The sequence below is a fragment of the Eutrigla gurnardus genome (genome assembly GCF_963514095.1).
Source record: "Eutrigla gurnardus genome assembly, chromosome: 9".
NCBI classification, from domain to species: domain Eukaryota; kingdom Metazoa; phylum Chordata; class Actinopteri; order Perciformes; family Triglidae; genus Eutrigla; species Eutrigla gurnardus.
Window position 1 is genome coordinate 9,870,779 of NC_139923.1, and position 26,597 is coordinate 9,897,375.

At 43.2% G+C, this 26,597-nt stretch overlaps 2 protein-coding genes across 4 annotated transcripts in view; both read right to left on the bottom strand.

The window, feature by feature from the left end:
- cadps2 (Ca++-dependent secretion activator 2) overlaps positions 1-7,946 on the bottom strand; it is a 187,428-nt gene extending 179,482 nt beyond the window's left edge. For all 3 annotated transcript variants that reach the window (XM_084018540.1, XM_084018541.1, XM_084018539.1), the window contains exon 1: positions 7,315-7,946. In XM_084018540.1, the coding sequence (XP_083874666.1) occupies positions 7,315-7,686 (372 nt within the window). In that variant the 5' untranslated portion in view covers positions 7,687-7,946. The remainder of the gene's footprint in view (positions 1-7,314) is intronic.
- Positions 7,947-11,619: 3,673 nt separating this feature from the next.
- slc13a1 (solute carrier family 13 member 1) lies at positions 11,620-26,177 on the bottom strand (the record flags this gene model as incomplete). Its single annotated transcript, XM_084017892.1, has 15 exons — positions 11,620-11,763; positions 11,855-11,992; positions 12,829-12,990; positions 16,862-16,956; positions 17,738-17,829; positions 18,847-18,948; positions 19,558-19,656; positions 21,423-21,542; positions 21,788-21,948; positions 22,784-22,895; positions 23,011-23,050; positions 23,793-23,959; positions 24,553-24,689; positions 25,034-25,162; positions 26,001-26,177. 15 exons carry the CDS (start codon positions 26,175-26,177, stop codon positions 11,620-11,622), a joined length of 1,875 nt encoding a protein of 624 aa, XP_083874018.1.
- Between the last annotated feature and the right edge of the window lie 420 nt (positions 26,178-26,597).

The window sequence follows — 26,597 nt, forward strand, 5'->3', positions numbered from 1 at the left end:
ATGTGGGTCCTACCCAGTATCAAAGAACCACACATGCTTTCTTAAATCAATTATGAAAAAATACCACTGTATATAAGGTGCTCCACTGTATGTTTTAATTGGCAAGTAGGCTACTTTGTGACAAATAAGTGTAGCAAAGTTTGATTTTATTCAGGATTTCAGCCAGCCGTCTTCTCTGCGGGGAAAACAATCCTTCCTGTGCATGAGCATTGAGTGTGCACGGAGAGGAGGGGCTGTTCACAGACGGGTCCGAGAGAGAGCGAGACAGAGCGACAGCGGGGGGAGGGGCTGATGCGCTGAGCGCAGCTCTACAATTTAATACGATTTTTAATATGATTTTACCCATGAGTTTGTAGGACACAGCGGGATTCTGGGTCAGGCCTGGACTTCAGACACGTGGTGTGAGCGGTACCGGAGCGGAACCGGACCAGTACTTTTAGAATAAAAATGCTGCTGTGTCTCCGCCCAAAAACTACTCACGTTCTCCGCTTGTGTGACGCTCACATGCGCTAATGCAGGCCGAGTGTTTAATAGAAATATGTGCAGACGGACAGCAAAGTTTCAGTTATCTTCTCGGTGTTGTTCTCTATTGTGATGACTTGAGACGGCGCTCTTTGAAAACATCAAGCCATGCGTGTCGTATTACAACGTGATGAGGTATGTACAACGGGCAATCGTGCTGAGGCCCGCTATGGATCGAATGGCCCGGGTGTGAGTGCACCCTGAGAGTGAGTTTGGGCTTTCAGGGAGGGGGAGGGGCAAAAGCGCACTGCTGTAAAGGAAAGGAGAGCGCTGGATTTATAACACATGACAAAACGAGCACTTCATTGCGAAACGGAATGCGGCAAAATAATCGTTTTATTTCGATTATCTTGTTTTCATAATCGTTGGAAGCCAAAATCGTAATTGAGATTAAAATTGTATTAATCGAGCAGCCCGAGGACAGCGTTTCCTCTATATCCACATTCCTCGGGTGGTGGACGCAGGTTTACAGGAAGTAATGTCATGTAGCCCCAGTGCATCTCTTGTGGAGTGAGCATTGCACCAAACTCCATTTAAAAATAATAGTGACGTATAAAAGAAGAGAGCTGAGCAACGATCTAAATTGGGTCCAGGTGGACTTCAGGATGTCGGTGGTCCAGTTTGCAGCATTACTGGGACCTCACATCAGAAAGAAGACCACCGACTTCCAGGATCCACCTGACCCTGAACAGTGTCTGCAGTATATCAATCTGTCCTACATCATCATCATCTTCATATTCTTCAGCCTGTTTGTCATACAGCATCTTGCTGTGAGGTGGACGAGCTTGTTATTTGTTGATCCACGGTGGCTCTGAGGGGTCGAACTACTCTCTGAAAGCTTTTTGATGGGATGTGAAAAAAGCAGAAAATTAGCCTGTTCCGAAAACATTTTTGCAAGTAATTATCTAAATTATTTTTTAACGTGCGACAGAAAAACGGACCCCATGTGCCTTCAGGGGGAACAAACGAAGAAAAAATAGTTTAGCATCTACCACACGTTGCACAGAACAGGACCGGTGTGGGGGGGGGGGGGATGTTAATAACTGCTTCATCGTGATGTAAATGATTTATCTGAATTAAGACGGCGGCTGAGTCACTGTTGCTCTCTGGGAAATAAACATCCTCTGGTTTATGTGGACGGCCTCGGGTGAAACCGGTTTCCTTCCTCTCATTTGATTCAGTTTAATCTGCTGCTGGAAACATCAATGTGTACTTATTGTGTACTTATACATCATTATACAACAGCAGGTGAACCGAGTGTTTAAAAGAGAAACCGGAGAAACTGATCTCTTCAAAGCAGATCAGACACAAGATCCTTCAAATAAGAAGCTTTAGGACTCTGCAGAGCTCCTTCAGTCCGACATCCAACTACGGTATGTAAACAAGGAAAGAGTTCATGTCGCCTGGCTGGTTTCTCCACTTTATTTTCTACACCAAACTTCCCCCGAAGCCGCCGGCTTGTTGGTCGGTCTGACTCAGTCCGTGGGAGCGTCTCAGCATACTGCCGTTACACAGACCTCCCAAACCCTGCTGAAGGTAAAGTTGATAAACACATCATCATTTATATTTTGCTGGAGGAGGAAGTAATGAATAAATACTGAAGGCAGCGGAGAGTCGAGCCACCGGGGTTCTCCGGTTAGGACACATCACAGCTCAGGTTGGACTTTGGTCTACTGAAAGCAGGTATTATATTATTATTTTATATTAAGCTCTTGCCTCCGACTCAGCTGCTTGTTTCAACATGTCATGGACATGATGGCCAATGGGAAGCCGGTGACAACGTGGCTGCACAAGCAGGGGACACAGCTGAGTAGTACCATTTTAACTGTACACCTTCACTGAACCAGACTGGGATGTTAGTATCAGGTCCAGGTCTAGGTCCAGGTCTCCACAGTCTGAATGTGACTGTCACCAGGAAATGTGTCTAATCATGTGGTGGATTAAAAAAAACTAATGGATATCAATTAATTTGATGGAACACAACATTTTAAATTAAAGAAAGTGATTCAATACAACAGACTGGCGTCCTGTTCAGAGTGTACCCTGCCTTCGCCCAATGACAGCTGGGATCGGCTCCAGCAGTCATTACATTACTGTTTTTTATTAGCCTTTAGCCGCTTACGTAATGATAACCGTACAGACTTAACTATTTCAAACGTAAATGTTGTTGAAACGGGAGCTTTATTGACTCTACAGTCCCCATAAAAACCGGGACTATAGTCGGACTTTAGCATAGCATAATCCTTGTTTGCATCCCTAGCCCTTCCCGGTAGTTAGCCTCGTATGCTAAATACTTCCAAACGGTACTTTTGTTTATTTGCTACCAAAACTGGTAGCGAAGGCCCTCCAGCGGCAGCGCTAGCTGTGTTCAGTCAACTCAGTGTTGTTAACGTGAACTATCGTTCATGTGTTCAGCTGCTAGAGAGGTACGGAGCTGTAGCTGTCCGTCTGCAGCAGCGCTGGTGAAGTTACGTGTCAATTGGCGGAGACAGGTCTGTTGACCGCAAAAGTATCGATACTTAGTTAGCATCAAATCCACTTTTAGTATGTATTGATTATTTATTGATTATCGATACCTATATACCTAGTAGATAATGTGCTCTGGATGTACCTGGCAGTGCTGCGTAAAACTTGAAACAGCAGTAAATCCTGACTTTCATTCATTGCATCCACATTTTGGGGAATTCCACAAAATTCCACGTTTTACAGTGGATTACATTTTTTTTATCTTCAAATTCTGAGATTCTGTTCATGAAAGTTCTTGGAAGATCCAGCTTTCGATTATATCACATGATCTTCATCAGCAGATAAACCTGTAACTGACCCTTACAATGTCAATAAGGAGACTATTTCCTACAAGCCTTTATTTGCTATTCCCGAAGATAATCACTTTCTGCAAGATTTAATTGTGTTAGTGCTGTTTTAAAGCCCTTGTAATTTCCTTAACAGGAAGTAGATATGAATCTGGCCTGAGAGTCCGTGACTTGAATTTGCGTGTAATAAAATTATAATTAACAACCAAAAAGTTCTTTGTACGATATTTATATAACGAGTTACTCGAGTTGGGACGATTTCTGGTTCCACCGGTCCGGTTTGGTGTACGGGGTTAACAGGTTTGATTTACGTAAACCCGGTTGAACCGGCATTTTCCTTATGACACGATCTGGAAAATTAAAAAAACAGCACTAAAGCCAACTTTTCTTGCATTAGTAATAAGCAGCGATAATGAAAAATTATTAACATAATATTGTGTTTATCTATAAACAGACTAACGGAGCCGCCACTGGCGAGATTTCAATAGAGGTGGGAGATGAGCACGCAGTAACCTGTGTTCGTTTACTTACGTGGGCGACACACCACTAGAGCATTTAACGAGCTAAGAACATAGAGCCGAAGAAGATAAAACGCCGGTAGTTGCTCGTACGCGGCCGCCGTTGTATCATCAACATGTATATGATGCACAGCAACTGAGTAGCTCGAACGGGAAGGATTTATGTGTTTTGGATAAAAGGAAATATGTGCGAAATAGTTTTGATTAATGCTCACCATCCATCCATCCATCCATCCATTGTCTACCGCTTATCCTGTATTCAGGGTCGCAGGGGGCAAAGGCAGGGTACACCCTGGACAGGTCGCCAGTCCATCGCAGGGCCAACACATAGAGACAGACAACCATTCACACCTACGGGCAATTTAGAGTCATCAATTAACCTATCCCCATCCTGCATGTCTTTGGACTGTGGGAGGAAGCCGGCTCACACGGGAAGAACATGCAAACTCCACACAGAAGGAGCCCGGGCCGAACCCGCGACCCTCTCGCTGTGAGGCGACAGTGCTACCCACTACACCACCGTGCAATTAATGCTCACGTTTAGTTTAATAGAATTAAATGTTGATGCTTGTAAGAGCTCATCATCGATCCAATGCTTTATGGACTCTGAGGTTTTGACAATCGTTTTTCATTAGCAGAAGTCTTCACCTAAAAAAAGAGGGCATTTGATTCCAACTTCTAGAAAAAAAAGACAAATATAAAGAAAACATTACAAAAAGAGATTTATTTCTGCATACACTTCTAAAGACAAACTGCACACATAATAAAAACATCCCTGTACTCACTAATGTGTTTTCCGGAGGTGTGAGCATCATGAGCATCATGGCGGCCCACCGTGAACCCGCTGACGGCTGCGTTGGTACGTGGGCCAACGCTAAGCGCCAGTGTGCATCATTAACTCCACCTCCAGAGGCGCGGCAGCTGACAGAAGTCACCACAGCGACAGAGTTTCTGTGTTTCTAGGAGTCGGCCGTTACTTCACACGGAGCAGGGAAATAACACATTTTATCCCTGTGAATGTAGCCAGGCTTGCTGTTAAAGGTGGCCTTAGCCCCCCAACTCAGGTCGAGGACCAAAATGAACCTGGTTCAGTTCCACCACTGATTAATACCAGGACATACCAACAGAAGGGGGTGTTTCCCCCGACAATGGAATGCCCCACCAGGCAAATAAAAAAAAAAAAAATGTTTAAACTACCAAAATAACCAAATATCAGAAATCCTTCCTCATGTTCTCATGAGTTGGCTGTTCCCATGACTGTCTGTTACTCCACCTGAGTCGTTGCCCTGGAAACTCAGATTGATGACATGATGCAAGGGCTGCTGCTATTAGAGGAGCGAATATTAAGTGCATTGATGCAGGTAAAGCTAACAGGTTAAGCTAGCCGGTTAGCATGATAGCAGGATGCCACCCAAACAGAGTAGACCCGATGGGGAAAAGGAGACTATGACATAAAAAAACTCAATGACAACAACGATACAGAAGTAGAAGAGAGACAGGTGGGGGAGGGACAGAAGAGAGAGATCGGCTGCCTGCTGCTGCTCTGACCGAAGCAGACCGCCAACGTGCCGTCGTACGTGGGAACCACCGGGAATGGAACAAGACTAAGGGAAACAGCACCAGTGTTTCCAGGAGAAAGGCTGGTCTGGAGCCCTGTGGAATACCTAATAGGGACCACATTCGTGGTAACATTACCATATGTGACAGTAAAGGTGCTGCCTTCACACTGGTGTGTCAGCAACAGCAGAACGGACCATAGTCATGTTACGTCCTGATCCGCTCAGTAACGTTGGCTGTGATACCAGATCAGCCTTGCGGACATTTTCTGAAAACACTGGCTGTTCTCAGATCTGCCTCCTCATCATAGTTTTGCCCCCGGGCGACATGTTGCTCCTCAGATGAATCCTCTCCTGCCAATGAAGCATTTGCCACGGTGTTCTATCGATTTCTCCATCCTGCGGCGATCCGGAGCCGTCTGCTGGGCGAGACTCCGGGGATTCAAACTGGCAACTCACCACACACACAGCTGAGAGCCCCACCACTGCCTGCCGCCCCCACCAGAGAGTGCTGCTACACGAGGAGATCCACTTCCAGAAAGCAGCGCCACACTTCTGTCATCTCTCCATTAATTCACGTTCTTGTGTATTTGTGAATCGGAGCGGAGAGAAGCAAAAATAAATACTCTTGAAGAGGTTGATTTCTCCAGCTGGATCTTAAGATTCTGTCTCATTAATTGGGCAACCGGTTTAATATACTGAACTTCCACTTGTGCACAAATAAACTCCCACGTCTGCCTTCTGTCTGGCTGAATGAAAACGCCTCGTCTGCATAGTGAAATTAAACGCCACTAGACGCTCATTACCAAGCTCCCTGGTGGGAAAGGAGGACATCGGGGTTCTTCAGTCGGAACTGGCTTCTCTGCTCGAGTCATTAGCGGGGGCTTGCAGGTCCAGGCTGCCCCCTTCCAGCACAGCAGGAAGCCACTCATCTGAATCTAGCGTGGACAAACTATTCATCGAATCAGCTGAACGTCCCTGTAATGTACATGCTTCCAACAACAACACATATCCTTGTCTGCCTTTTGTTAAGCATTAAATAAAGGTTATTTAAAGAGATACTCCTTTTCGGTGATAATAAATTTTTAGTGCTTTGGAGCTCCTTGTTGGTGTGCGGATTTTTCCTTTTTTCATTATTTACTTTTTTATCAAGCACCCAGCGTCAGTTTTTTGGATGTGCGTGCCTTGTTTATACTTTCAATATTTAAAGAGATCTACCTTCATGTAGAGTACAACGACTCTCAATCATATTGAGGAAATTTTGTTAGTTCTAAATACAGATTATACAGAGTTTCAATAAAAAACAAAGTGGATTTTGAAAGGAAATGGGTTTACATTATTATTTGTGTAAATGGTGCTCGAGATGGCAGTAATAAAGAATGTTTTTAAAAAACTCTGATATTCCAGGTTCCACTAAATATATTTACCATTATACCAGATTCTATTCGGGTTTCTTTCCATTTAAGGTCGACGTGATCCGGACCCGTGAGTATACATACAGCACAAACGACTGACACACCTAACATTAAAGAAGTCAAGTTGAATTCAGCATTCTTTTAACACAAAACATAGCGCTCCTTTTACAGATATTTCAAATTTAACAGGTGGATCACAATGGCGGCCGTCGCCTTCCCAGCTGTGTTTTGGTAAGGCAACAATGCGGACTGAACAGGAGAGTCGAGAGCAAAATAAACCGTTTTATTGGGGAAAGTTGTGGATAAAATATATGCCGAATTAATCGGCAGATCCATATGTTTCTAAAGAGTGCCAAAGTGTTGTTCTTTGCTCCCAATGTGTTGCCAGGTAAGAGAGTAGGTTTTAAATGAATCGTTTTTTTAATGGAAGTTCGGTGGCAGGTCGCTTTGTGTGAGACAACAGGTGCATGTTGTTACGGTGCGGACTCACCTTCTGCTGCCGCCGGGCCATGTCGGTCGGCTGCTTGGCGTTGAACGGGTAGGCGATGCACCGCAGCACGAACACATAGATCTGCAGTTTAACTTTCCGCTCCTCTTCCTCATGCTGGATGCGCTCGCGCTCCTTCCTCTCCTCCTCCTCCTCTTCCTCCTCCTCCTCTTCACCTGTGGCGCCGCCGTCGTTAGAGCCTTTCCCGGGGACTCCTCCAGGTGCGGCGGACTGGCGCCGCTGGCCGCCCGCCCGACTGCCGCTGCCGCTCCCGTGTTTCCCCGCCGAGGCAGCGGACGTTTTCCTCGGAGTCTCCTGCACAACTTCTGGGTCGGACTCCCCGCCAGTGTCCTCGCTGGAGGACGGGTCCAGCATGGCTCACTCCGTTTCGGACCGACACCTGTTCGAGCTTTAGTTTGTTTGTTTTAGTCGACGTGGCGTTAACAGCCGCACTTCACCGGCTCGCGGTGCTTCCTGCTGCGGCGTTCCGAGCCCCGACCCGAGAGAAGGGGGCGGGGGTATAAACGCGTAATACACGCAGGTTGTGCCGCGTGCGCTGAGGTTCGTGCCACCGGGGACGTGAGTGTTGGAATGGCAGCGCACGCCCGCTGCAGCTGGCTGCTGCTGCATGAAGCTCGCACCGTCTGCTACTGAGCGCTCCGACACACAGGTGAGCAACCTGTGGCTGCGAGCACAGAGAGAAACACACGGAAGAGGTCTCACTCTGCGGGCGGACCGAGAACCGGAAAACCGGCGGACTTTTCTTCATAGTCCATCAGAATCAGAAAGGAGTTCATGCCAGTACGTTTTCACATACAAGGAAGTTGCCTTGGTGTTCAGTGCGCACAATACTCACAAAGAATAAAACAAAGTACTGCAGTCAACAACATAAATAAAGCTTTTTTTAAATTACAAAATGAAAAAGGACACTAAATATGTAACCATATATAGCCTACACCGTTTAATAATAATATGAAAGGATTTTTTAGTAATAAGAGAGTGGTGCAAAATATTTGTGCAAAAAATGTACAGTGTAACCATAACAATCATAGGCGTATGACTGTGTGTGGGGGGTAAGAGTGCAATACTTCAATACAAGTAGAAGGTGTCTAGAAATTCTCCATCACAAGTAAAATGCTACTTAAGTTACATTAACTTAAGTAGCAACTTCCCTCTGAAATGGAGTATAAGTACAAGGTGACATAAAATGGAAATACTCAAGTCAACTACAAACTCCTTAGTTACCGCCACTGCATACAACCACAAATCTATAGAAGCCCATGCATGACAAAGTTACGGAAATAAAGTAATATCTTACAGCCTGTTTTCATGGGTAGTCAGGCAGTAAAGCTTCCATAAACATGAAGCTGCAGCCAGCAGTTTTTTAGCGTAGCTTAGCACGAAAACTGAAAACTGGGAAAACCGTTATAATTGCCTGTAAACCTCACAAATTCACACATTCTTTCAGGCCTATGACATTAACCAAGGTGAAAAATACATGATCCAGTTTGACCAAGAGTCAGACTGCCACTTTTGTGCTAAGCTGGTAAGATAATCAGCTATGTTACATTAGTGTCGATCTTCTCATTAGGTCTCTGCCAGAATGCATATACTCATATTTCATCAGATCCAAAACAATTTTGATGCCACTTACGATTCCTTCTGCTATGTAGCCACCACATGTATTTAAACGCATTCGTTATGTCCAGATATTGGTTGAACGCCCCTTTCTGCAGCTGGTCCACGTTTCTACTCGCTGAGTGACACCTCCTCTAGCGCAGACGACGATCTGTGACTGGAGAGAGAAGCAACATGTGCTGAACAGAACGGATCGCTGCAACACAAAAACATTCAGATATAAAATTCAGATATAAAATATTAATATATAGGCTTTTCATGATCCGATCATTTAACAACAAAACACAAACATAAAAACAATCAGATGGAAAGATGTCACACACCCAGACTTATTATCATGGAGGAAGTAGAATTTATCGACGAATTCACTCATAAACTATAAACCATACAAGACAATTTAAAAAGTTGTTTTTTGATTGATAGAGAATTGGAATATTAAATGTTTCCTTCTATTGTGTGTGAAGAAGAAATCTCACTTTACTGTATTTTCTTGTGGGAATACAAACAATACTGATGAATGTGGCCATTGAAACATTGATTTAAACATAAAAGTAACATGTCTGTATATGTATATGTGTATATGCTTCTTTTTCCCAAAACAATACTCATCCTGCGAACTTAATCAATTATTTCTGTTTATATTATACCATATGGGTATACATTTAAGTGTTAACAAAAAAAGCAATGTTACAAATTCTAATATTTTTTGGACAAAATACTAGAAACACCTACAGTTCAGCACAAACTTCAGCCTCCATTATGACCTTAATGTTGATGTGATACAGATTCAACAGAAACGGAGCACCAGAGTTTATATGAATATTGGTTCATTAATGATTTTAGTTTGTTCTGTATTCAGCTTGAGTTTAGAGACACAGATACACTGTGGTCACTAGAGGTCACTGCATCTCCCACTGCACAGCAGAGGCTTAAAGACAGCAATAAAGCTAACGCAACAAGTGTGGATGTCCATCCTGGCTTATGTATTCAGGGACAGGGTCGCGGGGGGCTGGAGCCAATCCCAGCTGACATTGGGCGAAGGCAGGGTTCACCTGGACAGGAGTCTTTCACAGGGCCAACATGTAGACACTCTCACATTCACACCTACGGGACATTTAGAGTCATCAATTAACCTATCCCCATCCTGCATGTCTTTGGACTGTGGGAGGAAGCCGGAGAACCCGGAGAGAACCCACGCTTACACGGGGAGAACATGCAAACTCCATACAGAAGGAACCCGAACCCGACCCGGGAATCAAACTCGAGACCCTCTTGCTGTGAGGCGACTGTGCTACCCACTACACCACCGTGCAGCCCTGCGTATTGATGTACTTAACATTAAAACGGATTCATCTTTATTCATCCTCGCCCAGTAATTATACTGTACCACAGTACTTAAACGTGCAGCTTGTTAGGTTCAGAACTGCATCGCTACCATTTGTGTGCAGTCGTTTCATTTTCATCAAACTTTATTTAAGTTATTAAGTTATTCAAGTTTCCAATTTCTCTGCTCTGAATCAGAAAACTAGAAAAAAAAACAGAAACAAATATAACAGAAAAGGCATTCATCGTTGATCATTTATAATGAATAAACATATCAACATAAAATCTAAGACGTTCGGGAGTTTGTCGTTTTGTAAAGACTTTTTTATTCCCTTTGTCCACTCGGGGCAGCAGTACGAGCTCTAAACACGACATCTGACAGTAGATTAGATTATAGTCGTTGCAAACATGTTGGGAATCAGCAGCCGACTTCCACATCCAGTAGGCAGTAACATGATCGTCCAAAGGATGTTTGCATCCTGATGAATGTAATATTCATTCTACTTCTTTCCAGGGTGAGGTTCCACCATGTTTACGGCGAGCAGGTGGCTTTAGCTACAAACACTGAGATGCTCCCTGACAGGAAATGTGACGCAAAACCAAAACTATGGACTACTACCACTAAAAAAGGCTAAAAAAGAAATGCAGCAATAATGACAATTCTATCTGGGGTCTTCACCACATGCGACACCTTTCACATTTCATGTAATAATCTGAGAATGAAGATCATTCAGTCCAACCAGCCCCCCTAGAGCCCTTTAATACTGAGTTCACTACAAACACAAAGCAAAAAAAAATGCTTGCACGGGGCGATCGCATAAAAAAATGCAGAGACGCAACTAGACGAATGGTATGAATTACACAAGTAGTTATCTTGTCGTCTTGCAGACAGACCTTACAAAGCATGACTTCACACTTTTTACTGATCACCATCATTATGGAGTTATTTCAGCATCATTTTCATGGGATATTGATATTAAATCACAGCTAAATAGTTTATTCTGGGTTCCTCCAGCTGTGGTAAACCAGGTCTTGCTGGATCCAGCTTGGTGAAATCCACCGAGCACCTCTGGATGATGTCATGAAGTCAGACAGGGCGGCGTTTGGTTTCCTGGTGGATCTGAGACTTCAACATGTTCAAAGCAGCAATAGTGGTGATTTCAGCCATGATGGAGGAAACCTGGTTGGGGTCTAAGTGGAGGGAAGCCCCGCCTCCTCTCTGGGGCAGTTTACGCAACTAACACGATTAAACATAAATTATCCCACAGTCAAACTTTTGCAAATAACACAAGGTGAAAATGTGTTATTGTGTGTGAACGTGGAGATGTCAGCATCATACTGAGATCATCACGGTGTCGTGGCGTTGAACCCAGGAAGGACCGGCGCCCAGTCCGGGTAAGTATCCAGGGAGAACAACGGAACTCCCCATGTTGCCACGCCCAACAGGGCAGAAAGGACGCCGATCACATTGACGCCAAGTCCCGCCTTCACCTGCAGCAGCGATCAGACAGGCAAGTTATGGTTTTACGTGCAGAATTCAATTTCATAATGATGGCAGCCATGTTTGTACCACAGGACTCACCATGTCAACGATGCTGAAGTGTCCGTAGGCAAAGACGACGGCGTTGGGCGGGTTGGACACCGGCAGCAGGAAGGAGAAGGATGTGCAGAGGGTGGTGGGGATCAGGACGTACAGCGGGTTCACGTGGATCGCCTCGGCCTGAAGAGAGCCGGACCACAAACATCCGTCTCAATGTTGGAGTTGTTCAATCACAGCCAGCCGTTCTCATTGGTCACACATGCTACGCTGCTACATTTTGGTTTTAACTTATCAGACTTATTTCCACTGTTGTTGTTTTTTGCGTGGTTCAGAGTACAAGTTGGGACGTAATGCAGATACGGACGAAGGCCAAGCAGTAACCTTACAGATGGTAGTCCACAAAAAAGTAGGCAACAAAAGAAAATCCAGCACAGGACTAAATACAACAGGAGCTCATTGGGGAACAAGACACAGGTGGGCAGACAGGAGGGCAGGCTGAAGGCTGATTGGAGGGAGACACGAGGGAACACGGCAGGCTGACGATATTAATGCTGCCTTCAAGTGGTATCAGAATTATGGTAAATATGAGTTCCTGAGTCGGGATGACCAGTACCTTCCAACATGATGGAGAAGAGGACGGATTCAGTATTGGATGGTATGTTATTCTTTGTTTGTAACAGTGCAACAAGTATGAGATGTTCTTGTGTATCATTTTAATCTGTAATCTAAGTATGCGTAATTTGATTTGACAGTTGATTAATTTTATCTTTAAAGAAATTCTGCCAGTGAGATTATTCAGTCTAATGGAATTAAGGATTTTCCCAATACCAATACATTTTTCAATTCAACAAAGTGCTTGAACGTGACATCGTTACTACAGTTTTGAGATTGACTCTAGAAAACAAAGTGGGTCTGTAGATTATATAACTTTCATTGATTTTTTAAAAACATTCACATCAAGGATGAAAAAACATTACTTTCTAATGGCCTGATGATCAGATCATCTGTGTCCCTACCAGAGGAGAGAGGATGGGCAGGAAGATGGTGATGGTGGCGGCATTGCTGGCCACTGCGGTTACCATGGTGACGATGATGCAGGCGGCCGTGATCGTGGCCAAGACTGGTAGATCACCCAGAGGTGTCAGCAGCTCAGCCACCCATAGAGACAGGCCGGACTCCTGCAGCGCACACACACACACACACACACACACACACACACACACACACACACACACACACACAATGTTTTGAAGCAGCTCCGATATAATGTAACGTTATGTTTTAAGCTGGTTTCAGCTGATTAAAGGGTCAGTTCCCGCAAATTAAGTTAGAAGTACACAGATGAGTCAAATCAGAGTGTCTTGACCCAACCAAAAAATGCCAAACAATAATAAATCTTATTTTTCAATTTCATACATATATATGAACTCTTAAGGAAAGAGGAAATAAGAACATATACTTATAAAATAAGAGTGGAAAAGACATTGAGCCGTTTTCTGTGGTCATGTGACGAGTACGACAGAAAGCAGCGATTGTTGTAACACTCTTAGAAATAAGGGTTCCAATAGGGTTCTTCTACAAGGGCTGAGATTCTACCTGGAACCATTTGCTTCTGAAAAACCCTTTCCCGAAAAAAGGGTTTTTCAAGGTTTCTTGGTAACACTAATGGTTCCAGTAAGAACTATTTTGATCCAGAGAACCCTTTAAAATCCCTTTCCTGAATAAAGGGTTTTAAAGGGGTTCTTGGTAACACTAAGGGTTCCAGTAAGAACTATTTTGATCCAGAGAACCGTTTTTGGAAGAAAGAGTTCTTCAGGGATTGTTGAAAGCATGGATCCTCTGTCACCAGGGACACACTTCCTTGTGACTACTGATACAAATACTTTTCATATCCATTTTTTTTTTGTTTATTTGTTTTTTTCTTCTTCTCTAGATCCTGTTGATCAAACTGTAACATAATTGCCCATCTTGGGATTTGAACACCTGCCACCCAGTCTAAAGTCACTGGCAGTAGTGACTGAGCTAACCAGCTAGCTGCATTGAGTCATCAGGTCCACCATACTAGTCTATTACCTTACACATTCTGATCAGACATACAAATAATGGCAGTCCTATAACTGAAATGTTCTGTTACCAATTTATTTTCACAACCATTAATTATAAGAAAGCAAGACCTTCATCAGCAAATCTTGTTGATCCAGGTAAAGATTAGCTGTGACTGGGATTTTAACCCCCACCCTCCGAATCTAAAGTCTGTACCATTACCCACTGAGCTATCCAGCAGAACGTGTAGATCAGGGACTCCTCTGACTCGCCACACTCACTCACACAGCCAGGTTGACAGCTCCTTCATGTCAGTGGTCAGACAGAGGGAGCTGATCATGTGTCTGTTTAGCTCTGTCTGTACAATGTGTGACTTCTGCTTTTAGGTCACAGGTTCAATTCCCATGTTGACAGATATCATATGTTACTGGTTGGACTTCCAGACAATTAGCTATAATTATAATGTCAACTGTCTTGCCTTCTTATTCTCTTGTTTGTTGCTCAGAATTGCCTAAATTTGCCAAAAATAGCCCCGGACCTGACCCATCGCTGCGCAGCAGTAAAAGTTTAGTACATATAGTTTGAAGTTGTGAGTCAAGGCCTGGTTGATGCAGAGTGACCATGTTAATGCCAATTTAGGTGATGTGTGGATTAGTGACAGACAATTTAAAAAATATTAAACACTTATTTTACAGACAATTTTACTCATGTATTTGTCTCCTCCTCATACTTTTCCATGATCGGCTTCATCCCATGGCTGCTGTACCCTGCTGACTGGCTTAGTCAAGTTGTGAAGCTGCATCATCATATTGTAATGCTGACTTTGGGGCTACCGCATCAGGGTTTGTTGATGCCAGGAATTGAACCTTGATCTCCCAGGGGAAAGGGCGAGGTTTGGTGTGTTGGGCCTGGGAGCTGGCCCCATGGTGGCTGTCATGTGTGAGTTAAGAGCTGGTTGCCCCATGGATTGCACCATATAGTCTGGTCTTCCCCCTCTACAAACCAGGTGTGACATACCAATAGTGATTACTGCGAACAGAACAGAACAAAGAAGAACAGAAGAGAGAGAGAAGAGAAGAAACTTCAGAGAATCAAGTTGAGCTAAATATAATATCTTATTTCAGCATGCTCGACCCTAGCTGAGGACTTTTATGGTGAAAGTTGGACTAAGCATTTGTTTCTTGTTATGTTTTGATTGTTTGTTTGTTTTCTTGTAGAAATGACTTACACAGCTTGGACGAAAGCCGAAGTGTACCATTGGCTTGAAAAAGAGGGTTTTGCCGAGATTTCCATTATTGTTACAATACGTAACATTTTGAGTTATTGTTACATAACACTGAAAAGTATTTTAACATTATTTAAATCAATGTGAAAACTTTGTGGGGTTCCCTCACTTTCTCATGATTCTGTTCCACTGTCACAGTTACTATGTACAGTATGTACTCTGATTCCTTTCATTGGACCATGCATTATTTTATTGTTTGTAGCTTACAATAAGGCGCAGTAAATGTAGTAAGTGCACCTTGGATTGAAGGAACTAACACTTTTTCGTCTCCCCTTTCTGCCATGTCACCGTGGCTGGAGATTCACAAATTCACCTACTGAGGACAGCATGATGTGCCTGGCCTGTCATGTTGCTGATTCCACTGGACCAGGGGTGCCCATCTCCAGTCCTGCAGAGCCACTGTCCTGCATGTTTTAGGTTTCTCCCTGCTCTTACACACCTGATTCTAATGATGTGCTCATTATCAAGCAACTGAAGCTTGTCACAGGTTTGAAAATCATTCGAATCAGGTGCAGGGAGAAACCTAAAACATGTGGCTCTCCAGAACCGGAGTTGGGCACCCCTGCACTGGACCGATGCTGACTTTTGACCTGTTCTCCCCTGGGACCTACACAGCCTATCTTTAAAAAAAAAAAAATCTCATTAAAATGTTTTGAATGTTTGTTTAATGTCAAAATGATAAATGACCACAATATAATATGAACTAAACTGATCTGTAGAATACAATATGGTTCTTCATAGAACCCTCAGAAGACAAGACGGTTATTTGTGAAAAAGAACCCCCTGTGTGAGGTGTAGATGAAACCCTTGAAACATGAAAGGGTTCTTGGTGGAACTCCTTTTGTAGGTTCTAGATGAAACCCTTGAAATATGAAAGGGTTCTTAGTGGAACTCCTTGTGTGGGTTCTAGCTGAAACCCTTGAAATACGAGAGGGTTCTTAGTGGAACTCCCTGTGTGGGTTCTAGATAAAACCCTTGAAAAATGAAAGGGTTCTTAGTGGAACTCCCTGTGTGGGTTCTAGATAAAACCCTTGAAAACCAAAAGGGTTCTTAGTGGAACTCCCTGTGCGGGTTCTAGATGAAACCCTTGAATTATGAAAGGGTTCTTAATGGAACTCCCTGTGCGGGTTCTAGATGAAACCCTTGAATTATGAAAGGGTTCTTAATGGAACTCCCTGCGTGAGTTCTTTGTAGAACCTCGAATGAGGGGTTCTGGGTGGAACTCCCTGTTTGGGTTCTAGATGAAAACCTTGGAAAATGAAAGGGTTCTTGGTTGAACCCCCAGTATGGGTTCTTTGTAGAACCTCTCATGGGGGGTTCTGGGTGGAACCTTACACAAACAGTTCTAGGTATAACCCTTTATGTGGGGTTCTCGGTAGAACCCTCCAAAAAGGTTCCAGGTGGAACCTTTATAAAAGGTTCTACCTGGAGCCAAAAAGGGTTCTCCTATGAGGACAAGCCGAAGAACCTTATATGGTTCTACTTAGCACTTTTATTTCTAAGAGTGTAGTTGTTATGACAACAACCGTTGGTGGGGCTGTAAAGTAAGTCGGCCACTTGCCGTAAGAAAGTGTAGAAAGTGGCCCGGTGGCTATGAGGGTAGCTTAGCCAACGGTCTCTTTTATCTCTACGGTTACTTCAGTGTTTTTTCATGCTATAAGGAGAGGTTCCTTATAGTGGACGTATGAAGATTATGTTTCACGTGGACAGACACAGTTTACCTTCGTGCCTTCAGCGAGTGCAAAGCCTCCACCGACCAGCAGGGCCACCTCCCACGGCATGGAGGCCTGGAACTCCTTCCAGGAGATCATGGCCTCTGGATGGAGAAAAATATATCCTGCTCACATGTTTGCTGACTTGCTATAAACTTAACAATGGGGATCAGCTGGGACGTTGAAAAATATATCACAGTGAAAATATTCTTGATTGGATATTATTAAGTGAAGGTATAATCAGATATAATATGTAGAGTAACACATAGGAAATTACAGTAACCTCACAACGTTACTTTAGTAAATGTACTTCGTCACTTTCCACCTCTGGTTACCTGCTGTGAATCTTATATATCAGTGGTCCCCAAAGACCGGTCTATGGACCATGTGGCACCACAGAGAAAATCTTGCTTTATTTCCGCTTTATTGACTACTGGTGCATGAAAGCTGTTCTCGCTATTCTCTTCTGTCATGTCATCTGTTCGCGCTTATTTGCTCAGCAGCTCTCCCGCCTTGGTCACATGACAGTAAAATTGAGCCCAAAACCTCACTTTCGCGCTGTGCATGGGTCGTGAGTCGTATTAACTTGTTTACAACTTTGTTCACAATAAATTGCGTTACACATATCAATCTCGTTTTCTTTATGATGTTTTTTTTAAAATAATGAATCATTTTCGTCGTATGCGTCCCTCACACATGTCCGCGACATGGTACTGGTCTGTGGCATAAAAAAGATTGGGGACCACTAATATAGTGGACTAACCTGGAACAGTGGTTCTCAACAGGGGGGCCACTGCCCACTAGGGGGCCTCAGAGAGCTGCCAGGGGGGCCTTGGCAGCAGAAATCACCAATCACAGCTAAGCTGTGACGTCTCGATTATTCACCGTATTTTCTGGCCGGTCCGTAGGCCGGGATGAAGAAGAAGAGGAGGCCCAACAGCAGAGCCACGGTGGCATCGGTGATGAAGCCCGACTGACTGAAAAGCACACGTTCAAAAGACCAAACCAACAATGAGTTAGTCTAACTCTGTAGTTCCTGAGTCCCTGTCGGTCTGTGATGCCTACTGTAAAATGTGTTTTCAGCGTTGCGTTTGATACTATTGATCATCATCGATCCATCAACTGGAGAAAAGGCTAGTTTCTAGTTTCACTTGCAGTGTCAGGAAGGAAGATTCTTGTTAGTGACTTTGGGTCACGGACATTTGAAGTTGAATACAATGTTCCTCAAGGAGGCATTTTAGGCCCCTTTCCATTTTCCTTATCAGTGCTCCTTCTGAGCATAATCATTCATAATGTAAAATATTACCGCTATGCCGATAAAACACAACTAATTATCTCTGTTTAACGATTTCACTATTAACAGTTAAATGGAATTTTTTTTTTCTTTTTTTAAGTAAATAATCAGAAACATAAATTTAAACATTTCACTGAACTTTCTAATGGTAGCTTAGTTAATGTTTTGTTGTCTTGAGATCGTATTGTGATATTGCTGTTATATTATAAAAATATGTTTTGTACTATGGGCTGCATCTTTGCATGAAATGTGCTACACAAATAAAGTTATTATTATTGTTAGTAGTAGGCTAATATAAGTGAAGTTGTAAATATTTTTAAATGACCATAGAAATGAAAAGTGTTTGTGGTGTTTGTGTGTTTCCGATGTTTGTGTGTTTGTGAGTTTGTGTGTCCGTGGTGTTTGTGGTGTTTATGTGTTTGTGTGTTTGTGTGTCCGTGGTGTTTGTGTGTTTATGTGTTTGTGTGTTTGTGTGTCCGTGGTGTTTGTGTGTTTGTGGTGATTGTGTGTTTGTGTGTCCGTGGTGTTTGTGTGTTTGTGGTGATTGTGTGTTTCCGGTGTTTGTGTGTTTGTGTGTTTGTGTGTTTGTGGTGTTTGTGGTGTTTGCGTGTTTGTGTGTTTGTGGTGTTTGCGTGTCCATGGTGTTTGTGTGTTTGTGAGTCCAGATAAACAGCAGTGAAATAAAAGGAACGTGACTCACTGAGGGAAGAGAGAAGTCCAACCCGGCATGAAACCTGGCGACCTGGTCAACCACAGCAAGACCATCACCAGGAACACCAGACTGGTGACGATCTCCTGGTGACTGGAGGGAAGAGGAATGAATGAGTGAGTGATGAAGGTACTAAAGTGAATATCCCGTAGAATCAGATATAATTTATCATTAATTATTCATACAGTTCGAAGGACACATGCAATACTTATACTAGGATGAATAATGAAATTGAGTGATTGAATACATGAATGGCTGAATATTCAATCATGACAGATTGACTGAATAACTTAACATATAACTGACTGACAAAATTAATTAATGAAATTAATTAAATGTATGAGGGAACTGTTGACTGAATTAATTAACGTATGAACTAAATGAACGAATGAATGCATGAATGCATGAATGATGAACATATTACTGACCCCATGAATGAATGGATTTATGAACTCCATGACTGGACATGTAACTAAATGTATGAATAAAGGGATACATACATGGATGAATGTGCATCTAAATGAATAAATGACTGAATGAACATATGATAGATTTAAATTTAAAAATTAATATTACTGACTGAATGAATAGGTGAATGAATGAATGAAGCTTGCAACTGATTGACTGAGGGAATGAATGAATGGAGGTAAAAATACACAAACTAATAAATAATTGAACTGAATGGATGAATGAATGAATCACCTCATGGGTCCCAGCGACTCGTACTCTTCTTCTATCACTTTTCTTGCTGCTGTCTCCCTCTCACACTGCTCTCCTCCACATCGCCATAGGAACCTGAAGCTGTGTGTGTGTGTGTGTGTGTGTGTGTGTGTGTGTGTGTGTGTGTGTGTGTGTGTGTTCAGTGCACACAGACATATTACATTATTGATAGGCGACAGAGTGATGCTCCCAGTGAAGGAGATGATTGACTGTGATTGGTTAATAACACGCTGAGAGACGGCGACTAATGAGAATATTACTGAGCATGTGCGGAGGTCAGCGGCGCTCGCAATTAACCCCTCTGACACCTTCACGCTGCTAATGCTAACATCAGCGCTACAGTCATGCTCAGCCCCGGGTTGAGCTGAGATGAGCTATCGTGGAGTTCTGACATATCAAACATTATATCAAATCTAACTGAATTATTATATTCAGGGTCTCTGAATGTTATTTTAATCTCAGCGGCTTCGAGAATAGAATTAAATTATGCAAAGACATAAGGATACACCTGCTTGTTTGTTTTGACTTGTGTTCTTAAAGTTTGTTATTAAAAGTTTTTATTTACTTTCTGCAGTGCAGGTGGATGTCTGGTTCTGATGAGCTGCTGATTTAATCCGTGTGTTGCTTCTAAAAGTTATAAATTCACAAACATCATCAAAAAATATCTCTGTACTACCGGCAACACTTTATCCAAAATGAGGTCCCATGGTGGTTCATTAAAAAGTCAAATTGAAGCTAATGTTGGGTGAATTAGGCTGCAAGCTTAATCTGATTTCATTGGAAAGGGGAGGTTGTCGTTTCAGCTGTTCAGAAAGGAATAAGTGTTTTTGTGAGAAATCAGAAATCCATCGCTTTCAAAAAGCTTTTAAAATTTCTGTCACTGTCCATCCATCCATCATCTACCGCTTCTCCTGTATTCAGGATCCCGGGGGGCTGGAGCCGATCCCAGCTGTCATTGGGCGGAGGATTATGTTTATTGCTTCTATTTTTAACTTGAATCATACTTAGTCAGGGGGGTGGATTTAATTATATTTTCTTATTATTCTACCTTGCTTTATTGTATTTGAATTAATCTTTTTGCAATCTTCTCATTTGTATCATCATTCTCTAATTTATTAAAAAAAAATACAATCTGCTGTAAAGCAATTTAATAGTTTGCAGGTAAAGACACCACCAGTGTTTTGGTTTAATGAGTGACCGTGTTAACTGGTGACTCTCAGCCAAACATGTCTGTGGTTGTCAGCTGTAGAAACCAACCGTGCAACACCTGCTGCTCTGAAACATGATTGTGATTCTGTCTGAAATATTGATTCTGACGTATGAACATGTAACAACCAGACATTCTGATGCTGGTGATGTTTAAAGCTTGCTAACTCGTATGGATGTTCTTTATTTTTCTCTAGTGCTCATTTTGCTCCATACACCCAAAAAAGAGTCATATTTAAAGTCAAACCATCTCGGCTGCCGGTTTAAAGATTCATCAGAAATCTGAGTTCAAAAGGTTTAGAGATGATGAAACCAATAAGAGAGTTTAACCATGAAACCTGTTTATTTAAGAAAAATTCAACTGAATCACGTTGTGTCACACGTGCAAAAAGATTAATGAAACAAATCAAACAAACCATCACAACTAAAAAACACAGACGAGATAAAAATGTTAGTGATGAATTTTACAGTTGTAATAAAGAATCGATGGACAGGAAGAGAAAAGGAAAGAAAAAGATGAAAAGAAGCTGATGATTTGGGGTGATATAAAAAGCAGAGATGTGAAGAAGGAAGGTGAGGAACTGGATCAGTGGGAGTAAAAACGCAGAGAGGTGGTCGGCGTTGCAGATGGCGACACTCACTCTGAGCCAATGAAAAGCCAGCACAGCCACATCCATGTGAGCAGCAGCATGATTACACTGATAGGCAGGCACAGCAGGAGCCAGGTCCCGAAGTTAACGCTGTTGCACTCTGGGTAAATCCTGAATTTAAAGACCATGTGGGAGGAGGATTTAATTGCATCTTTTAAACACACACAGGAGATTTGAATCTTTGTTTCCTCTCGTTCTTTCATTACCAAGCGGACTGAATTCTCGACAGGGGAATCTAAACTGCAGTATTATATTTTAACCCTTGGATTTGATCTGTTTGTGTGTCGCCTCACAGGATCCCCTCGCATTCTATCCCTTGTCCCCTCTCCTCTGTCTCGTTCACAGCGTTAACTCACTGGTTGAGGTACTCGGAGAAGATGAGGTTTGGCGAGGTGCCGGGCAGCGTGGCGATGCCGCCGATGTTGGAGGAATAGGCGACGCTGATGCACATGGCTTTACACATCGCCATCAGGTCCTGGTGACTCCTGCTGGGTGCTGCAGGCCGAGGCTCAGCAGCCTGCAAGACAACACAGAGGGATACACTACGCATGAGCTGATGCACCAGTGTGCTGTTAGTATCACAACTAGACACAAGTAGAAGTACTTGTCGTCACACACAGATTCATCATCAGTAAAAGGATTACTGAGCATTAGTAGCATCATTATAAGGCTGCTGATAATACAACATTTTCTAACAGTAGTGTTGGTGGTACTAGTATCAGAAGTCACGTCAGTTAACGACAAGTTGCAGTAGAAGTAACATAACCAGCAGTAGTAGTAGTAGTAATAGTAGTAGTAGTAGTAGTAGCAGCAACAGTAGTAGTAGTAGTCGTAATATTAGTAGGCCTACTAGTAGTAATAGTAGTAGTAGTAGTAGCAGCAGCAGTAGTAATAGTAGTAGTAGTAATAGTAGCAGTAGAAGTAACAGAAGCAGTTGTAGTAGTAATAGTAGTAGTAGCAGCATCAGCAGTAGTAATAGTACTGGTAGTAGTATTATTTCAGTGTATCTGAGCAGCAACAGTAGTAGTACAATTAGTAGTATTATGTCAGTGTACCGGAGCAGCAGCAGCAGTAGTACTAGTAGTAGTATTATTTCAGTGTATCTGAGCAGCAACAGTAGTAGTAGTACTATTAGTAGTATTATGTCAATGTACCGGAGCAGCAGCAGTAGTAGTACTAGTAGTAGTATTATTTCAGTGTATCTGAGCAGCAGCAGTAGTAGTACTATTAGTAGTATTATTTCAGTGTACTGGAGCAGCAGCAGTAGTAGTACTAGTAGTAGTATTATTATTTCAGTGTACCTGAGCAGCAGCAGTAGTAGTACTAGTAGTAGTATTATTATTTCAGTGTACCTGAGCAGCAGCAGGCTGTGACGTCTCTATCTGAACACCAGTGAGTGTCTCTTCAGGAACATCTGGCTGTGTCTCGTCACTGAGAGACAGAAGAATAAAGTATTCGTGTATACTGGATGTACCCAAGAACTTAGAACTTAGAACCACCCAGAACCCAGATGAACAAGTGATCAACCAAGTGATCAACCAAGTGATCAACGAGCAATAAAACACTCCGTCACACATACCTCACAATCTCTTTCATCTCTTCAACATGGCCACCAGTTTCTGAGAGCAAAAGAGACTGTGGTTAACATCATGGTACCACTGTGTTGCTGTTCTACCAGGTTAACGTCTCCTCGTTGCCATGGTACCACCGTGTTGCTATTCTACCAGGTTAACGTCTCCTCATTGCCATGGCACCACCGTTTTGCTATTCTACCAGGTTAACATCTCCTCGTTGCCATGGTACCATCGTGTTGCTATTCTACCAGGTTAACGTCTCCTCGTTGCCATGGTACCACCGTGTTACTATTCTACCAGGTTAACATCTCCTCGTTGCCATGGTACCACCGTGTTACTATTCTACTAGGTTAACGCCTCCTCGTTGCCATGGTACCACCGTGTTGCAATTTTACCAGGTTAACGCCTCCTTGTTGCCTTGGTACCACCGTGTTGCTATTCTACCAGGTTAACGTCTCCTCGTTGCCATGATACCACCATGTTGCAATTTTACCAGGTTAACGCCTCCTTGTTGCCATGGTACCACCATGTTGCAATTTTACCAGGTTAACGCCTCCTTGTTGCCATGATACCACCATGTTGCAATTTTACCAGGTTAACGCCTCCTCGTTGCCATGGTACCACCGTGTTACTATTCTACCAGGTTAACGTCTCCTTGTTGCCATGGTACCACTGTGTTGCTATTCTACCAGGTTAACGCCTCCTCGTTGCCATGGTACCACCGTGTTACTATTCTACTATTCCACTGTGTTGCTATTCTACTTCTCCCCCCGTGAAATCCAGGTACCGTCCAGCTGCAGGGTGGGGTTGTCTTGGCCTGCCCCTCCCCCGTCCTCAGCCTTGAGGAGCTGCTGGAGAACTGCCTCCACGATGGGCATCACCATCATGACGGCCGACGTGTTGTGGACCCACATGGAGAGGAACGCACAGCCAGACATAAAGCCCAGCATCAACCTGCCGGTCGGAGCAAAGCATCATCACACTGACCACTTAGACCCACTAACCTGGTCAGCATCATCTCACTGTTACATTTAGACCCACTAACCTGGTCGGCATCATCTCACTGTTACATTTACACCCACTAACCTGGTCAGCATCATCTCACTGTTACATTTAGACCCACTTACCTGGTCAGCATCATCTCACTGTTACATTTAGACCCACTAACCTGGTCAGCATCATCTCACTGTTACATTTAGACCCACTTACCTGGTCAGCATCATCTCACTGTTACATTTACACCCACTAACCTGGTCAGCATCATCTCACTGTTACATTTAGACCCACTAACCTGGTCAGCATCATCTCACTGTTACATTTAGACCCACTAACCTGGTCAGCATCATCTCACTGTTACATTTACACCCACTAACCTGGTCAGCATCATCTCACTGTTACATTTACACCCACTAACCTGTCAGCATCATCTCACTGTTACATTTACACCCACTAACCTGTCAGCATCATCTCACTGTTACATTTACACCCACTAACCGCTAGCTTTTAGATGCGTCGTCTCTGTGAAATGTTTGAAGGTCGGCGCTCACCATGCAGGGTCGACTCCCACCCTGGTGATGAGACTCAAAGCCATCCTGCGGTGGAGACCCCACTTCTGGATGGACGTGGCGAGGCAGACGACGCCCACCAGCAGGAAGTGGAAGTCTTTAAAGTACTCATTTGCCACCTGCAGGAACAGGAGAAGAGGAATAACAAAATAATGAAGGGAGAACAATAGTTTCAAATGTACGTTCACATTTCACTGAAATCAAACTCAGAGAAAATCCAATACAGAGCAAAATGATAAATAAATCAACAAGTGCACTGGTAATATTCACTACTTAAAAACAGCCATTGTTTTTAGCAAACGTTTCCACAAATAGCGAGAAGTGGAGAAGTTAGTACAAAACATTTTATCGAGGTTAGTCAAATATTAGCGAACAATATAACCAGGATGTAGAAATAATCATTTATTTGTAAGTCTTCTTTAGTTAAATACAACAACATATACAACTATTTATTATCATGTACGTCGGTGGACTTCATGATGCCGAGAATGGGGAAGAGGACGGCGGGCAGCATGGCGGTCGCAGACAGAGGAACCACCTCCGAGACCCAGAACACCGCCATCAGCAGCAACACAAAGGCACATTCTGCCTCCTACAGGACAAACACACAGACCGGTTTTATTTACCTGTCATACTATGGATAAACAATAGTGCAACATTTAATTTATCACAATCGTAACAACCAATCAGCAGCACACAGCTGTCCACTGAAGCTTCTGCACGACTATGAAAACATCAGATCTGTGTACAGCGATTGTGTTTAATGGAACTAGAGAATTAAACTCGATGTCTCGACAGACCAACTGCTGACACAGTTTGGCTGATTTTCAGGAAATCCAGTTGAAAGTTGCCGTAGATGGAGACTGACCTACAAAGTAAATTTGCTGTAAAACCAAAACTCAGAGTTACAAAACTGAATTTTGCTTCGAGGGAACACCTCTGGATGATGTCATGATGATGTCATGAACCCAGACAGGACACAGTTTGGTTTCCAGGTGTATCTGGAACTTCAACATGTACAAAGCAACAATAGTGGTGATTTCAGCCGTGATGGAGGAGACCTGGTTGGAGTCTAACGTGGAGGGAAGCCCCACCTCCTCTCCTGTGCTAAACCCCGCCTCCTTTCTGGAGCATCTAATGTGAGTGAGTGATGCGAATAACACAAACTCATGTGTGAACGCACCTCTCCAGTCATTTTAACCCAAACCTGATGCTTTTTACTCAACCTAACAGAGTCGTTTTGCATCATCTTTTGTTTTGTTTCAATTTGCAACTTTAAAACCACAAATTTCAAACTGTAAATCTGTGAGCGTCAGACTTCCTTCAAACCTCCAGTTTACTTTGATTCATAAACATGAGAGGAAACAGGTTTTTAAGGTATAATGGCCGTTGCCCTTTGCTCTGGTTGCCGGCGTGTTGAGGTGACTCACCTTCGTCCCGATGACGAGAGGAAGAGGAAGCAGCAGCAGCGGGACGAGGAGGATCAGGGCGACGCCGCGAAAGTTCCACCATCTTCTCCTCCACCTCCTCAGCATTCTGGCTCTGCTGCCGTTCGACTCTTCTGCAGGTTCCTGTTGAAACCTCCTTAAAGACTCCTGGTGGATCATGTGGTCCAGCTGGCGGGTCTGTCCCGGTTCTCAGACACTCAGGTTCCATATCTGTTTAGGGTTTTCTTGAGCAAGAGATCAAACCAGCTCTCTAACCGCCGGTTATCTGTGCACCGACACACAGGTGAGATAAAAGTTGATTTATGGCACTTTAAAGAGGCTTTCACACGTTCATCTGTTCCCAAAGGAGGTTTAAATGTGTTCATATTTTCAAGGGTTGAACCTAAAACTCCCGTCAGTTTGTTTCAGAGGAAGCACATGGCAGCTGGAATGTCTTTATGCCAAGCTAGGCTAACACATCCTGGATGTCTGAGATATTCTCTTGCAAATTTATAAAAATCCATTCTCAACAGTTTGAGTTTTGAGTCGTGACCACTGATTGTTAAATATGTGATATTTACCCAAAGCAAAGTGATAAAT